Source organism: Saccopteryx bilineata, chromosome 7 (genome assembly GCF_036850765.1).
Source record: "Saccopteryx bilineata isolate mSacBil1 chromosome 7, mSacBil1_pri_phased_curated, whole genome shotgun sequence".
NCBI classification, from domain to species: domain Eukaryota; kingdom Metazoa; phylum Chordata; class Mammalia; order Chiroptera; family Emballonuridae; genus Saccopteryx; species Saccopteryx bilineata.
Window position 1 is genome coordinate 91,923,977 of NC_089496.1, and position 18,006 is coordinate 91,941,982.

At 43.1% G+C, this 18,006-nt stretch overlaps 1 protein-coding gene across 1 annotated transcript; it reads left to right on the top strand.

Annotated features, from left to right (window-relative positions):
• Positions 1–1,426: 1,426 nt before the first annotated feature.
• GSTO1 (glutathione S-transferase omega 1) lies at positions 1,427–13,908 on the top strand. The gene is made up of 6 exons (XM_066239636.1): positions 1,427–1,830; positions 2,058–2,166; positions 5,427–5,649; positions 8,742–8,840; positions 10,904–11,010; positions 13,308–13,908. The coding sequence occupies exons 1-6, from the start codon at positions 1,797–1,799 to the stop codon at positions 13,459–13,461; spliced, it is 726 nt and encodes a 241-aa protein (XP_066095733.1). The 5' UTR covers positions 1,427–1,796; the 3' UTR covers positions 13,462–13,908.
• Positions 13,909–18,006: the final 4,098 nt, after the last annotated feature.

Below are 18,006 nucleotides of genomic sequence, written 5' to 3' on the forward strand. Positions count from 1 at the left end.
AAGGAAGAAAGGAACCCTGCCAGGCACTTCTCCGGGGGAGAAGAGCACCAGTTACAGACTAGGGGCGAGTTATGTAGTGTTTGGGAGAGCCTGAGGGGATACTGAGGCAAAAGTCCTGGTATGTCTGGAATGCTTCTCCTTGGGGGGCTTCGAGCATGTGGGTGTTGAATCAATAGCCCTGGTATGTCCGGAGCCCCTCCTTGGGGCGGCTTCTCAGCTTTTTTGGAATTCCTCTGTCTCAGGGTCATTAGTCCAGTAAGGGTGAGGTCTGACAGATAAGCGGAACATCAAGAGGGCAGTTTGGAATTCACGTTATCTATCAATTCTACACTCCCCCAAAAAAGGCAAAGATTGCCAGCAAGCCACGGGAAGCTAGGGGAGGGGCATGAAACATTCTCAGTCTTCACAAAGAACCTACCCTGGATACTCCTTGATACTTCTAGCCTCCAGAGCTGTGAGACTAGATATCTGTTGTTTAAACCACTCAGATTGTGGTTTGTTTGTTTTTTTTTGTCCTAGTCCTAGCGAGCTAATAAACACAGAGCGAGAGTAAGGATCAAACTCAGGCAGGAAGGCTCTGAGATAGGTGTGCTTATCACCTACTTTCTGTTTCCTCCCTAACAGCGAAAATCAAAATAGCTTCTCTCTAACCCTGCCTTGTCACCAGTTCTCAAACCTAGGCAGACAAACAAAACACTGATTACCCTTTCTTATATCTGTACCATGTCCTCTGGAATCCTTCTCTCCTAACCCCTAAGTTAAGAGGAGCTGTCCGAGCAAACGCTTGGCCAGGTATTTTTCACTGACCTAGGGAACTAGGTATCTTTCCTCAGGCCACCTGCCGGACTCTGAATGCTACTCGAGTTTCAAAATCCAAATGTTTAATTAGATTTTTTAAAAACAGCACCATCTGAGGTTAGTAATACCCAGATCTGGGCTGTATCTTCTGGGTTAAAATGAAAAGGATGTGTCCAACGGGTACAGCAGGGGCAGTGACCCTCTCAGTAGTCATATTAAGATAGCACTGACAGAAAAACGAGAAGGCTGTTCCGGTGGCTGGCTGGGCGGCCTGTCCCTGCTCCATGGACGGGAACCTTTGCGGACCGTGTTCTGGAACCATGAGCGAGCGCTGGGCCCAAGCCTCTGATCCGGAAGCTGGGGAAGCCTTGGAGCAGAGGGGAAGCTACACCAGGTTTGTGCCATGTGATGGCGGCCAGAGTGGACTTCCCAGCAGGGCCGGGGAATAGAGGAGGTCAGGGTCGACAGCGACCCAACGAGGGTAGACGAGAGAGACTACCATCGTTCTGAGTCAGGGGCTCCCGGGGGAAGGGGTGGGGGGTGGGGTTGGGAGGGAGAGAGAGAGAGAGAGCGCGCGCATTTCCTGGTGGGCGCATTTCCCGGCCAGCACGAAACACTTGGGCGAAACAGCCAGCGGCGGGGTTTCAATCCGGATCCTCACAAAACCGGGAAGGCGGGCACAGGGTCTGGGCGCAGCGGGTGGGCGTGGGCGGCGACTTCCCCCCCAGCGCTGACGCCGGGGCCTCGGGGGCGGCACGACCCTTCCTGCAGCGGGGTGAACCAGCGCCCGGCGCGCGGCAGCTTGCTCCGGGCCGTTGCGCGTGGGTTCGCCCTGCGCCCGAGCGCGGTCCCGGGAACTGCGGGGGCGGGGCTGCGAGCCCGCCCCCAGTTTGCACTTCTGCGGGAGGAGGGGAGGGAGGAGGGCAGAAAAGGAGGGACGGTTACTTCGTGAATCGCCTGCAAACCCCGGAGGAGAGCTCGGCCTTCGCTGCATCACGATGTCCGGAGGGTCAGCCAAGAGCCTGGGGAAGGGTGAGGCCTGCCCGCCGCGAGAGGCGAGGGTGATCTCGGGCGACCCTGGCCGCGGGTCCTGGTGCGGCTGCCCCGGAGCCGATCCCCCCCCTCCCCCACCAGCGCTTCCTTCCGCGGGGCACCGGTCGGGGTGGCAGTGCGCGGGACCTCTCCGCGGCCGGGCGCGGCGCGGGGCTGGGGTCCGGGCCTCTCCACCGGCGGTAACCACATCCACTTCTCCCCGGCAGGAAGCGCGCCCCCGGGGCCGGTCCCCGAGGGCCTGATCCGCCTCTACAGCATGAGGTTCTGCCCGTTCGCCGAGAGGACGCGCCTCGTCCTGAAGGCCAAGGGAATCAGGTGAGGATGCAGACGGAGGCCGCTCTCCGAGCCGGCCAGGAACTGGTGCTGCCGGCGGCGGGGATGGCAGTCTCGGGTAGGGCCCCGTTACTGCCAGGTAGATGACTTTTCCCAGCCTTTTGGGGAGAGCATAGCAAGTTATGGACCCCGTCCCTGGGGAGGCGGGGGCGGGGGGAACCCAGCAGTCTAGGACACTCCATTCAGACGAACCTAACCATTTTATGGATTAGAAAAATGGGCTCCAGTTAAGTCGGTGACAGGCAGCAGCTCTGTTAGTCTTCTAGGGGAAGAATTAAGCAGGCAAATTCTCTTCCCTAAAAGAAATATAAGATGCAGTGTAAAGAAAAAAAATTATTTATGGATAAGCCCACACCTCACTAAATTTGGCATCTTATTTGGATGAAATTGACTCTGAACACATAGCAAAATACTCAACATTTAGTAACATTTATCCAAAACGCTATTTTATCCAAATACTAGAGTATTTTCTATATTAGTCAGAAATCTTTTATTGCAGGTAAGGGAACTCGAATTAAAATTGGACTGAAAAAAGACCTATCTTGAGCTCCTGAAATTGAAAAGTTCAAGAGCAAGATTCAGCTGAATTCAGGGCATCAAGTCCTGGTTATGTGCCCTTCTGCAACTCAAGGTTGAAAGCAGCTCTCCCTTACTGGGAGTTTTCCAAAGGAAAATTGTAATGATTTTTACCATAATAGTGTGTGTATGGGTGGCAAAGAGTGGTGACAGCTGCCAGGAAGTGCAAACAGAGATCTGCTACATTCATGACCAGTTCTGAGTCCCAGGAGGCTTTTATCAGCGAGGTACTAGATTTTTACCACAAGATACAACCTAACAAAGCATGGTTTTCTTTCAAAGGTGCGTCCTCCAACTTGTTGTGGCAAGTATGTTGACTTGTTGGCTCATAATGCTAGGTTACCACCAAATGTTTGTATGAAAGCCCAGGATCTACCTTTTGTTTTTATAGTGTAAAATTTCAGAAGTGTTGATAATTCCTTGGCAGAGGGCTTTATTTTTCTTGCAATGACTCATATCTGAGTGTCCAGTATTTGCTCAGCACATGAACCTTTAAACCAGGGGTCCCTAAACTTTTTACACAGGGGGCCAGTTCACTGTCCCTCAGACTGTTGGAGGGCCGTACTATAAAAAAAACTATGAACAAATTCCTATGCACACTACACATATCTTATTTTAAAGTAAAAAAACAAAACGGGAACAAATACAATATTTAAAATAAAGAACAAGTAAATTTAAATCAACAAACTGACCAGTATTTCAATGGGAACTATGCTCCTCTCACTGACCACCAATGAAAGAGGTGCCCCTTCCAGAAGTGCAGCGGGGGCCGGATAAATGGCCTCAGGGGGCCGCATGCGGCCCGGGCTTAGTTTGGGGACCCCTGCTTTAAACTCTCCTCTCTATCTCTGTTTCATGTGGCTATTCCTTTGTTTCCATGGGTGATTACATATTTTAATCCGCAGACTAAGTGCTATTCTAGATACTGTGGTGGATGCGGAAATAGGAAACAAAAATTGTTACTTTATGTTTTTTTGAATAACTAATCTGTTCTATTGAACAGTTATCTAGCTTTGACTAGATCTGGCTTTAGCAATTATGTGATACTTTACTTTCCCTTATTTCCTCTAAAATTTGTCAGGTAAAATACAAGTTAGATCGAGTTACAATCTGAATATAGCCCCAGATTTCTCCTGCTTTCTTCCTTTTGGGTTTACTTTGTACAATTTACCATGCAGTATTTTTTTTTTTAAATATCAATGCATGGAGATTTAACCTGAAAGCATATTTTGTGGGTGTTTTGTATTCCTTTATACCAGCGGTTCTCAACCTGTGGGTCGCGACCCCGGCGGGGGTCGAACGACCAAAACACAGGGGTCGCCTATTTCCGATGGCTTTAGGCGACCCCTGTGTTTTGGTCGTTGGATCCCCGCCGGGGTCGTGACCGCTGCTTTATATACCCTTGTAAAAAGCAAGGAACTTTCTATCCAAATTAGCAAAAGGAATTGAATGTAATCATGTTGATTATCACTCACGCAGTGGGCAGTAGCAGAGGCGGATTTAATGGCGGGCGCACTGGGTGCGCCCTGGGCTCCTGACTTTTGAAGGGCCCCGCAAAACCCCAACTTTACACTTTTTTCTAATAATACCAAGTTTGGTTTCATATGTGCAATTTTAACATTAATAGTACATAATGCTTTTTATTTATTTAAAAATATGGTTAACATGAATTTTTATTTTCCCTATGTCATTTTTTAAGAGGCTCAATAAGGTACCTCTTAGCCAAAAATGTAGTATTTTACTGACAGTATTGAAGGATTTCCACTTACTTATTCACCCATTCAACACATATTAACTGAGTGCCTATCTGAAACTATTTTTATTTTCTTCATAGCATTTAAATCTATTTTAAACTTGCTTTTATGTGTTTATTAATATGAACAAAACACATAAGATCTTTGCTTTCATGGAGCTTACATTCTAGGGAGTTGATGTAATAAATGGGTAAATAAATGATCAAAGTAGTTTCAGATACATATCAAGTCAATGAAGAAAGTAAAACAATATGACCCCATAATGGAGGCTCTCAGCGCTCAGAATGAGGGTCGGGGAGGGCCTCTCTGTGCAGGTGGAGTTTGACCTGGGAAGACAGGCAGAGGACCAGTAAATGCCAGTGCTCTGAAGTGGGAACATGTCTTGCAAATGCAAGGAATATATAAAAGGCCATTGTGGCCAGTTCTGAATAACCAGACAGAAAGTCTTAGGAAACAAGTGTGACAGATCAAGTGTACCTTTCGTGTCATAGAAAGTGATTTAGAGCTTATCCTCTTTGCAGTGAGGAACAGTCCAAGGATTGTAAGCAGGAGAGTGGCTTAATTTAATTTACTTTTGTCAAAGCTCCACCTGGCCATGTGTATAGAACGGAGGCTGCAGTGAATGTTTAGAGGCTGGTAGGGGACTGTCGTATAGGTCCAGGTGGCTGATGATGTTTTGGATGAGGTAGCAGTGATAAGCCTGAGAAGTGAAGAAAGTCAGTATGATTTGGAAGTCTAGTTTGACAGATTTAGCTGAACTATTTGACTTGAGGAAGGGGGATGGGGGCAGGGGGAGAAATCAAGGCCAAGTGGACTTCTAAATTTGGCATCTGGTGGATAGTAGGACCAGTGAGGATTTATTCAGAAATACAAAAAAATATTTCATTCTTTTGTCTTCTATGTGTTTTTCAGGCACGAAGTCATCAACATCAACCTGAAAAATAAGCCTGAGTGGTTCTTTGAGAAGAATCCCGTTGGTCTGGTGCCGGTTCTGGAGAACAGTCAGGGCCAGCTCATCTGCGAGTCGGTCATTACTTGTGAGTACCTGGATGAAGCATACCCAGGGAAGAAGCTGCTGCCAGGTGACCCCTATGAGAAAGCGTGCCAAAAGATGGTCTTTGAGTTATTTTCTAAGGTATGTGAAATTTTAGTTCCTATTTTGTTTAAGCTACATCAGTGGTCATTTATAGTTCAGTAATTTGGGAAAGGAAAACAAAACAGTATTACACTCTTTTCTGCCCTGACATGTCCTGCAAGCCCTTTCCCTCCCTCCCTCTTTTCTTTCTTCTTCCTTTCTTTCCTTCTTTCCTGTTTTCTTTCCTTCTTTCCTTTCCCATCCTTTCCCTTCCCTTCCCCTTTTCCCTTTTCCCTTGCAAGCCCTTTCTTGATCAGTTTCTGTTTACTTCTCCAAAGTTAACCCTCTTCACCTGTCTCCTTATATTCCAGCCATACTGAATGCTTTCAGTTTTCCCAAATTCGCCAACTATCAACTCTTGCTGGAAGACTCTTCCCCTTCTTACTTTGCCTGGTTATCTCAAAATCCTCTTTAATGTATCTGCTCAGATACTGTCTCCTTCAGAAAGCTTGTCCAGACCGGATGAGTGCCCAGTTTTGTGTTCCCACACATACTAACGTTTCCTTGTCAGCGACCTTCCTGCCTGCGTGTTGCACCAGGGCATGGTCCCTGGGGTGAGGGCAGCGGTCCCATCACTGGTGACTCACTGCCTGGGTTTGTGGCTGGCTCTGCCACTTCCATCTTGTTAATAAGTTACTTAGCAATTAGTTAATAAGTTACTTAGCAATTTACTGCTTTATTTGTTTCTCAGGTCATTATTTGTAAAATGAGTACAGTTGTTCCCTCCTCAGAGATAAAAATCAGTTATATAATTGTTTCTCATCATAAAAATCAATTCATATAAAACACTGAGTAGAGTCTAATAAATGGTAAATCTCAGTGTTAGTTTTGTTTTTTTTTAACTTTTTTAGAGAGAGGAAAGTAGGAAGGTGGAGAGAGGGAAAAAAACCACATCAATTTGTTGTTCTACTTATTTATACATTCATTGGTTGATTCTTATATGTACCCTTACTGAGGATTGAACCCACAACGATGCTGTATCAGGATGATGCTCTAACCAGCTGAGCTACCTGGCCAGGGCTCAGTGCTAGCTCTAGATGTTCTAGCCAGTGGCTAGCAGTGAGCTTCTCTACTGTGTTGGCAATAGTTCTCAGCTGTATGTATGGCATTCCTGGAGAAGAACTGTTTGCATCATAATTAACATCAATGTTATAGATTAGTTGAAACAGTTAGTATTAATAAAGACACAACCAATAGTAGACAGCAGGAATAGCAACTTCACGTTATGTCTCTTTCTCTAGAATTCTGTTACTTTGTCATCCTGTGTCAGCATAAACAGAAATATACTGCTCACAAAAATTAGTAGATATTTCAAAATGAATATGAAGCAATAAAAAAAAGAAGCATTTGATTTTTTTTTAAACAGAAAAGCAAATGACAAGTCAAAGAAAGTTGTTTGATTATGCAAATGAGATGCAAAACCAACTTGTAGTTCATTGGTGGAAATGCATAATACAAAAGGCTGAAAATACTGGAGTATCTGCATGTTCCTTGATCCCCTCATTTTTGTGAGCAGGTATCTTGTCTCTAGAGAAAGAAATGGTTAGAGAAATACCACAAAGATGGGACTTACAAAGAAGACATATTGTTTAAGCAGACCATGCAAAGAAAGGGGAGCTGATGAGGAAGGAGGAAGGGAAAGTGGCTTAGCAGGATGAGAGGGAGAGAACAGTGAGATCACTGCTATCCAAGATGATGGACATGGGCTACAGCATTTATAAGAAAGATGTTGGAGAATTTTCTTAAAGAGTAAGAAGAGATTTGTTGTGCTGTTAGAAGGAAAATGAGCTAAAAGGCTTGAGATGCCCAATATTACCTTCCTACTTACATTCAGAAAGAGGGGGTCTTAGGTACCATATGACCCCACCCTCCTGGTCACAGCTCAGCAAACTAGAAATGTCCCTTTCTGCACCCCCAGCCCAATCGTCTTCTTTCCTAGAAACTTGGAACTGAGACAGACTAGACCAGAAGTAGGGAAGCTTTGGATATATGTATATAATTGGAAACTTGACAAACCAAAACCATGTTTAAAAAAATACACATTTTTAGGGAAGTGGAAATTAAGAACACTGCAAAGGGAAATATATATAGAAAATAATATGGAAGACATGTAAGGAGAAGCAAAGATGAAGGACCAGGAAGGAAATGTGGATGGAAGGGCTGCCCACCCACCCTCAGTTCCACTGAGGGCAAGCTGAACTGGCATGGCTGGGGTCTCAGGGGCTTCTCTATTTTCCCCGAGAGCCTGTTTATTTAGAACTGGGATGAGTGGGCCTCTGTCTCTTGCAATGAGATGATACCAGAGACTGAAGTATTAAAACACACAAATACCTCCACGACAAGCATTAAAGTATGTGACCCTACACCTGTCAGGTCTTTAGATTGTCACTCCTCTTGGAACAGTCTTCTCTACCTCTCCAAGGTAGAAATCAAAAAATTCTCTTCCCCAGCTCCTTCTGCAGTTGGGGCCAAGGCCTGGGACCAAGGCTGTCCTGTCAGATACACACGTGGCAGAGTTCAGTTCAGAAATGGTTAGTGTGAGGAAATAGGCTTGGTGAGAAGCCCTGGGGAGAGTGGCAGGTGGCAGAGCTTCTGCTTTTCAGGAGCAGTGGTGGTTGCAAAATTAGATTCCAGGGTAAGAAACGGCTTTGGTGCTGATGGCATTAGTCACCTGAGTCCAGTTGCTGGCAGTGACACAAATTATACCCCTAGTTTCAGCTCAGTGGTCACAGTGGGTCCTTTCAGGCCAGTTCGACCATGGTTTTGAAATATTCCCCCTTAGTTCCAAGCCTATATTTTTAGCCTCCCAACAATTCAATGAGGCACTGTGTCCTTTAAAGATATTTTTGGCTTAAACTTGCCAAAGTGGGTTCTGTTATTTGCAATTTATAAAATCCTGTTTAATACAGCATCTTAGGCCACAAAACTGTTTCTAAGATCAGCATATGACCTCTGTGAACACAGGAATGGTGCACCCTTGAAGTTTCTAAAACACTCCTGACACTGGAGTTGTAAGGGTTCTGTTGTGTTTTTATATGAGGCCAGTATTCTTAGCCTTCCACTGATGAACTAAGAAATTATTCTCTGTCTAGGTACCACCTTTGGTAGGAAACTTCATTAGAAATAAAGATAAGGAAGACTGCTCTGGCCTCAAAGAAGAAATTCGTAAAGAATTCAGCAAGCTTGAGGAGGTAATCAACCACGTCTCCTTAGCTTTACTCAGAGTAAACGATACACTTCATCTACCCTCTTCTTTTTTCCACTCTTTTCTTCATATACCCATTTCCCAAATGACTTTTCAGCAATTAGTAATAATACCAAATAAGAAATTTTAGTTTATCACAGATTGCTACAAGCTGTTTTATAAACCAAAACACAAAACACCTAAAAATATTTTGTCATGGGCATGCTTTTAAAACATTTTGTTGCATTGATGTTAAAAGAACAAGGAAATTCAACATTTCTATAATGCGTCACATATATATATATATTTTTTTAATTTTTTTATTATTTTTATTTTTTTACAGAGACAGAGAGAAAGTCAGAGAGAAGGACAGATAGGTACAGTCAGACAGGAACAGAGAGAGATGAGAAGCATCAATCATTAGTTTTTCGTTGCGACACCTTAGTTGTTCATTGATTGCTTTCTCATATGTGCCTTGACTGTGGGCCTTCAGCAGACTGAGTAACCCCTTGCTCAAGCCAGCAACCTTGGGTCCAAACTGGTGAGCTTTGCTCAAACCAGATGAGCTTGCACTCAAGCTGGCGACCTCGGGGTTTCGAACCTGGGTCCTCATCCCAGTCTGACGCTCTATCCACTGCGCCACTGTCTGGTCAGGCTCACCTATTTTTTTTCATGCTGTTTCCAGTCCTTGTCCACATATTAAAAAAAAAAAATGAACACAGCTGCAATCGGAGCATAGACATCACTCTGTGTTCTTATTTTCTATTTAGTATTATATAATAAATAATTCCCACCACAAAGAATCTGCCATGAATCATACAGACTCTTGGCAAAGTCCAGATGAGTTTTACTTCCTTTGGCTCAGAGCTGCATTTTGGGCCTTTAGGTGGAGTCTTCCTCTTGGCCTTGAGACATTCCAAATACTCAGGTAGATTTAAACAATCAATTTACAATGTAGAATATTATATGGGCCCTGAAAAAAAATATAGAAGTTTTATAATTGGTAAGTTGGTTTGGTGTTAATCAAGTAATATTCTCAGTTTCCCCCCTTTGACAAAACTATAATACCAATTACCTTCTTATATTTCAGAAATATACTATTTGTGCTTGGTTTTCAAACAATTGTATCATATATTTATTTAATAGTTGATAGTTAATCCGGTTATTTCTAGTATATTTTAAGTAAATTGTTTTATTGAAGAATTATATGCAATGTACCCAAAACATAAGAGTGCAGCTTGATGAATTTGTCCAAAGAGAACATAACCATAGAACCAGCACCCATATCAAAAACAGAGTCTTAGTTTTGCCCATTGTTTTTACTCTGTACAAATGGAATCATAGCATATAATATACACTCTTTTGAGTCACCTTCCTTCATACAGTATTAGGTTTGCAAAGTTCATCTATGTTATAGTTCACACCTGTTCTTGGTTAGTTCCATCTAGCATATGTCTGTACCACAAGTTTAGTTTATCCTTTTTGCTCCAAGTACAAGTACTGGGTTATAAAGCGAACGTGCACTCAGCTTTATTACTATTAAAACATGGTTGTACCAATTTACAGTCCTATCCGCAGTGGTTTCACACCCTGGCTAACTTTAGTCTTTGTTCATTTAGCCATCCTGATGGATGTGTAATAATAGTATTAATTTTGTTTCTAATTTGCATTTCCCCGATAACTAATGGAGTTGAGCCCCTTTTCAAATGGTTATTGGCCATCTGGACTTCCATTTTTTGTTAAGTGCAAGCCTTGCCCAATTTTCTAGTGGGTTTGCCTTTTTTCTTGATTCCCAGTTCTTTCTGTATTCTGAATGCCAGTCCTTTGTTATATTATGAAGATCTTGTACTCTGTTGGTTATTTTTTCTCTGCTTTCCAGTTTATTTTATTGATTGTTTTGCTTCATCCCAAACAGATTCTAAGCTAAAACTGAACAGACAGAAAGTGAACTTAGATATGTCAGGGTAAAAGCTGCTACCCTCACTCCTCTACTTAACTCCCCTGCATCATCTCTGATGATGAGTCTTACTAGATGCACAAGTAAGTTCTCTTACGCTGTTTAATGTTCAGGTTCTGACCAACAAGAAGACAACCTTCTTTGGTGGTAATTCACTTTCTATGATTGATTACCTCATCTGGCCCTGGTTTGAACGACTGGAAGCACTGGAGTTAAATGAGTAAGACATTTGGATATTTTGTGCATAATTTAGAATAATGATAATTGAAGTAGTATATACTGATCTTTTTTCTGAACAAAATTGAAATATTTTTGTGCAACTGTTATGAGTAGGAAAAAACAGGAGGAAAGACTTGGGCATATTATATATCTACACCAGCGGTTCTCAACCTGTGGGTTGTGACCCCGGCGGGGGTCGAACGACCAAAACACAGGGGTCACCTAAAGCCATCGGAAATAGGCGACCCCTGTGTTTTGGTCGTTCGACCCCCGCCGGGGTCGCGACCCACAGGTTGAGAACTGCTGATCTACACTTACCACGGCTTCCCATCTGGGGAGGGAGGCAGGAGTCCTGTGATGTGTAGTAAAATGTTTTTGTTTGGTTTTTTTTGTTTGTTTTTGTATTTTTCTGAAGTTGGAAACGGGGAGGCAGTCAGACAGACTCCCGCATGCACCTGACTGGGATCCACCCAGCATGCCCACCAGGGGGCAATGCTCTGCCCATCTGGGGCGTCGCTCTGTTGCAACCAGAGCCATTCTAGCGCCTGAGGCAGAGGCCGCAGAGCCATCCTTAGTGCCTGGGCCAACTTTGCTCCAATGGAGCCTTAGCTGTGGGAGGGGAAGAGACAGAGAGGAAGGAGAGGCGGAGGGGTGGAGAAGCAGTTGGGCGCTTCTCCTGTGTGCCCTGGCCGGCTCGACGCTCTATCACTGAGCCAACCAGCCAGGGCCGTAAAATGTTTTAAAAGTAACTTACTCCTTCCCTCTTAAGTAAAAATCCATAAGGAAGGTTGGGGAGGGCAGTTGCTGGGTGAAAAAGGTAAAGAGATTAAGAAGTACAATTGGTAGTTACAAAATAGTCACGGGGAAGTACAGCATGGAGAATGTAGTCAGTAATATTATTATAAGTATATATAGTGTCAGATGGGTACTAGAGTTATTGGGGGATCATTTTGTGTGTTTTATAAATGTCTAACCACTATGCTGTATACCTGAAACTAACATAATATTGAATGTCAACTGTAATTGAAATTTTTTAAATCTGTAAGGATGTACATTTTTTTTATATGCCATCATTGGTTTATTCTTTTTTTAAAATTAATTTTAGTGGGGTGACATTGATAAATCAGGGTACATATGTTCAGAGAAAACATCTCTAAGGATGTACATTTTTATAAGGCTGTCATGCAGGGTTGTATGGCCAATGCTACCTCACTTTTACCAGTAAGATTCCCATGGCTAGTTTCCAAGCTCCATATTTTGAAGTTTGGCAGTCACATTGGTGTACTTCCTGTTAGAGCTTAGAGCTCTTCAGGTTTCTTTTACTATTCTTTTTAAAAATTTTTATTTAAAAATTTTTATGAATATTTTTAAAATTTAAGTATAGTTAGTATACTATATTATATTAGTTTCAGGTATACAATATAATGATTTGGTATTACTATGCCTTACAATGTGATTAACACAATAAGTCTGGTAATCATCTATCACTGTACAAATTTATCAATTATTGATAGTATTCCCCTTCACCTTTACCACCCATCCCTCCCATCCTCTCCCAACTGGCAATCATCAGTTTGATCTCTCTTTTTATTTTATTTTATTTATTTTTTGTATTTTTCTGAAGCTGGAAACGGGGAGGCAGTCAGACAGACTCCCGCATGTGCCCAACCGGGATCCACCCGGCATGCCCACCAGGGGGCAATGCTCTGCCCATCCGGGGCATCGCTCTGTTGCAACCAGAGCCACTCTAGTGCCTGAGGCAGAGGCCATGGAGCCATCCCCAGCGCCCGGGCTGTCTTTGCTCCAATGGAGCCTTAACTGCGGGAGGGGAAGAGAGAGACAGAGAGGAAGGAGAAGGGGAGGGGTGGAGAAGCAGATGGGCACTTTTCTTGTGTGCCCTGGCCGGGAATTGAACCCGGGACTCCTGCACGCCAGGCCAACGCTCTACCACTGAGCCAACCAGCCAGGGCCAGATTATGTGCATTTTAAAGAAGTATTTTTTTTCTTATTTTTTTACAATGATATTTTGTTTTTTAAAATTAATTATAGTGGGGTGATATTGATAAATCAAGGTACATATGTTCAGAGAAACCATCTCTAGGTTATTTTTACATTTGATTATGCTGCATTCCCATCACCCAAAGTCCAATTGTCTTCCGTCACCTAAAGAAGTATTTTTAAAGAACTACTTTAAAAGGTTAGACGACAAAATGAAACTGTAGGGTGATAACGACAATAGGAGACTTTGCAATGCCTTCCTGTTTAATCTAGCTCACTCCTTCTTTCCATCTCCCACAGGTGTGTAGACCACACTCCAAAACTTAAGCTCTGGATGGCAGCCATGAAGGGAGATCCCACAGTGTCGGCCCTCCTCCCTGGTATGAAGTCCTTCAGCGGTTTCTTAAAACTGTATTTGCAGAACAGCGTGGAGGCCTGTGACTATGGGCTCTGATGAGGGCAGGAGTCAACAGTGAAGTTATGTCTGCTATTTTCCTTCACTAATGAATAATAAACATGCTTTTTGTTGTCTTTTTGGACTGAAATGTAGAAAAGAAAGGTTCTTAGCATAAGTAACTTTTAGCAGAACTTAACTTTCTCTAAAAACAAAGACACTTTTAGCAGAACTTACTTTTTCTAAAAGACTCCCTACCCCTGGCCTTGGGCTAGTTTTGCAAGGTTGCAGATGTACCCAGAATGTTTCTCCCTGAATTAACCCTATAGATATACATTTAAATGAATTTGTTTCATTGCTTTGTTTTACTCCTCCCCATACCCTGGCCAGAATGTAATTTTGCCTTTAAAAGCTTGTTCCTGTTTGGGGCTGCGAGTTTTTGGAACACTAGTTCCCTCATTGGTCGCCGGATTTTTGCAATAAAGACTCCTTAATTTGACTACTTAATTGTGTGGCAAACGTCTGTTTCTCACTGTTTCAATATAACAGGATCACCTTCTCTGAATTAACATGGCCCAGCTGTGATGTTTCCTCAAGGCCCTCCTGCAGAAATGTAAACACACTTTCTGCTCAGGATGCTCAAATGACTATACGTTTCTATCAGTCTGTGCTGAAAACCTCTAAGTCAGTGGTTCTCAACCTGTGGGTCGCGACCCCGGCGGGGGTCGAACGACCAAAACACAGGGGTCGCCTAAAGTCATCGGAAAATACATATTTATTATACAATACATTTTTAAATAAAATATGTATTTCCGATGGCTTTAGGCGACCCCTGTGTTTTGGTCGTTTGACCCCCACCGGGGTCGCGACCCACAGGTTGAGAACAGCTGCTCTAAGTCATCCTTTCTAGTGAAATCTGGACTTCAATCTAGATTTCTAACTGCCCCTAGGTAACTTTCACTCGGATACCCCATCGTCATTTCAAGAAGATACTCTTTCTAGTTTTTCTTTGGGGTTCTGAAATGAGAACATTCAATTCCACATTCTTTACCTAGTCAACTGAATTTCACTCCTTTTATTCCCATTGTCATCAATGAAGACCAGACCTACATCACTTCTAAGCCAGGTGATTAGGTGGCCTACTACTTGGTTTCCCATATCCAATCTCTATCCCCTTCAAATCCTTCTTGCCAAACCCCATGCTGGGGAAACAGCAGGTGTCTCATTTATACCTACATACATATATAGAGTGTATATATATATATATGTGTGTGTGTGTATATATATGTATGTATGTATGTACACACACACACACACACATATACACTGTGATGACCACATCCCTCATTGTAGTATGTGAGGTTTAACAAGTAATAGGTAATATCCTCATTCAGAAATATATATTTTTTTTAAATATTTCTTTTTTTTTTTTTAATTTTTATTTATTCATTTTTAGAGAGGAGAGAGAGAGAGAGAGAGAGAAACAGAGAGAGAGAAGGAGGGAGGAGCTGGAAGCATCAACTCCCATATGTGCCTTGACCAGGCAAGCCCAGGGTTTCGAACTGGCGATCTCAACATTTCCAGGTCGATGCTTTATCCACTGCGCCACCACAGGTCAGGCCTCATTCAGAAATATTAATGCCATCTTCCATATACATACTTACATAGTTCATTGGGTTTCTAGTTTTTATCATCACCTCCATGAGAAGAAGGTAGGTCAGCGAGCATTTCATTCTACAAATGATTCATCTAATGTCCGGAGCTTAGGTGAGGCAAAATGCTGGCAGAAATACTGGGGAACATAGCACCTTGTTCTATCAGAATTTAAGGAGCCGTCGAGCGGCTGGCCCCAATAGTCTGGTTTCCTTTACTTGTTTTTTTCCTTATTTTTTAAAGATTTTATGTGTTGATTTTAGAGAGGAAAGAGAAAGGCCAGGGGGAGAAGCAGAAAGCATCAGCCCATAGTAGGTGCTTCTGGTGTGTGCCTTGACCGGGAAAGCGCAGGGTTTTGAACCAGCGACCTCAGCATTCCACGTGGACGCCTTATCCACTGCGGCACCACAGGTAGGGCGTCCTGTACTTATTAAATGTAAGAGCACTTATCAATCACCGGAGGCTCACCGCTGGGTTTCCGGTTCTGTGAGGAGGTCCGGGAGGTCCATGTTTGACATGAGCGTCCCCCTCCCCAACCCTGCCCCATGGTGATGCAGGCGATCTGGGGGGCGGCTGACAATGGTTGACTTCACAAACGCCACGCTGCCAACGCGGCCCAAGCTCCGGGCGGACCCGCCTTTGTCGCCGTGGGCCTGCCCCACCCTCTAGGCCCAGGTCGGCGGCTGCGGGCGAACTTCATTTGGATGGAGACCCGGCACTGAGGTGCCTCGGTCAGCCACTACCTGGTCACAGACACCTGCGGGGAATCAGGACTTGGTACCTGGGAGCCTTGAACGCGACCGCCCATAGGCTCAGCTCCGCACTGATTGGATGGAACGCTTCCAACGGCTCTTAAAATCGGCCAGTGAGCGGGTAGGATCGCATTCCAGGGGGCGGGTCCCACCGTCGTTCTACATCCGGTTCCGTTTGCCTTGCTCCCCGTTTGCCTTGCTCCCTGTGGCTCCTAGGGGTGGCTCACCTGTCCCCTGCACTGGTTGAGTTGCATATGAAGGGAAAAGGGGTTTAAGGTCAATTCTGAATTTTGGGGCCCACAATAGGATTGCCAAAATTTTATGTTGCTTTTAAAAGAAAGCCCAAGTACTTTATCAAAGTTTCATCAAAGAATTTAACATTAAAAAAAAGTACAAGAGCTGTATTATCCACGATTAAAGAACAAGTCTTTAAAGCGAATACTTTTAACTAAAAGGGGAAAAATAACTCATTAAATTATTTATTTTTCCGATTTGCCTGGAAACAGGTAAAGATGCCAGAAGATTCCTAATTCTCAGCCCTGCTTTGGTCACCACTAGTTTAGCTGTATTATAAGGCACCCGCAGGCGGGTGAATTTGGTCCCAAAGGATGTCTTTGTGAGGGCTGTGGATCTGAACTGCTGCACTCTTTCTTTTTTTTAACCTATTGGTTTTTAGAGAGAGAGGAAGGGGGAGAGAAAGATTAATTTGTTCCACTTATTTATGATTTCATTGGTCGAGACTTGGCTCTAACCAACTGAGTTACAGTCTAGGGGCCTAATAATAATAATAGCTAATGTTGAATGCCTCCTAAATGCTAAGTGTTAAGCATTTTTCATCTAGTATCTGAATGAATCTTCCCCAAACTACCTGATATATTGGTACCATTAAACCTGAATTACAAAGGAGAACCTAGGGCATAGAAAGTTGCTGTGATGTTGCCCAAGGTCACCAGCTAGTAAACGCTGAAGAGATTCAAACCCAGCCTGAACTCTTCATTATTTAGATCACTTGAGGTAAGAGCTTACATATGCTTCTGCTCCAGTCTCTTTTTATTCATCAACTCCTTTCATTTAGAAAGATTGAGCCAGGAGAGGATAGGATGCACCTTTTTTGATGCACCACTTTATCCTGTGATTTAGCAGGGGTGTTGATGTCCTTTTTCAAACTCAGTGTGTTTTGTTTGATTTTGCAAATATTTGATTTGGCTGATTTCAGAATCTTAAAAATCTGCCTTTGTTCATTTAAATGTCACTATATCACAATGTTTCTAAATTTTATTTTCTTTGATCCCTTAAGCTGTAAAGAGAGGAATAGGAAAGCAGAATCAAGTACTCAGAAAAGCAAGTCTCCTTTGACTCTGCTTTTTCCAGTGGGGTGAGGAAGTTCCTCCTCTGACAACTTTAGTTGATAGTAATTTTTATTTTATACATCCCAGATTTGTGAGGATGGGGGTGGGGGTGGGGAGGGAGTTAGATGAAGGTGGTCAAAGAGCACAAACTTCCAGTTATAAAATTAGTTCTGGGGATGTATAACAAGATAATTAACACTACTGTATGGTGTGTTTGAAAGTTGCTCAGAGAGTAGGCCTTAAAAGTTCTCATCAGGAGGAAAAAATATTTTTTATAACTATACGAGGAGGTGGATATTCACTAAGTTTATTCTGGTAATCATTTTGTAATATATGTGTGTCAGGTCATTATGTGGTGCACATTAAACTCATACATAGCAGGCCCTGGTCAGGTTGTTCAGTTGGTTACAGCGTTGTCCCTATATGCCAAGATTACAGGTTTGATCCCTGGTCAGAGCACAAGAATCAACCAATGAATACATAAATAAGTAGAACAACAAGTTTGTTGTTTCTCTCTCTCCCTTTCTTTCTAAAATATCAATAAATTAAAAAAAAAAATTTATACAGAGAGCTGTATGTCTATTTTATCTAAATACTGGGAGAAAAAAAGGTCCCAAAGACATGTGAACATAGTATTCCCTATGATCCTAACTTCCTAGAAACAAGTACTGATTTTAGGTCCATTTGAAAATAGAGCCCTTTTGCTCACTTATCTCACTCTTTAAACTCAGTGAATAATATCTGAACATCCAGTAATCATTCATGTAAATTAGGTTTTGAAATATTAAAAGGAATGTCCTCCAGTTTCTGCCACTATCAGAGATAGGTATGAAAACAATTTTTGAAAAATG

Bases quoted from the DNA above. Each gene is read 5' to 3' on its own strand.
- GSTO1 (XM_066239636.1), top strand. From the start codon at position 1,797: ATGTCCGGAGGGTCAGCCAAGAGCCTGGGGAAGG. The intron at 5,650-8,741 runs GTATGTGAAATT...TTCTCTGTCTAG, and splicing joins TCTTTGAGTTATTTTCTAAG to GTACCACCTTTGGTAGGAAA. The intron at 8,841-10,903 runs GTAATCAACCAC...TTTAATGTTCAG, and splicing joins AATTCAGCAAGCTTGAGGAG to GTTCTGACCAACAAGAAGAC.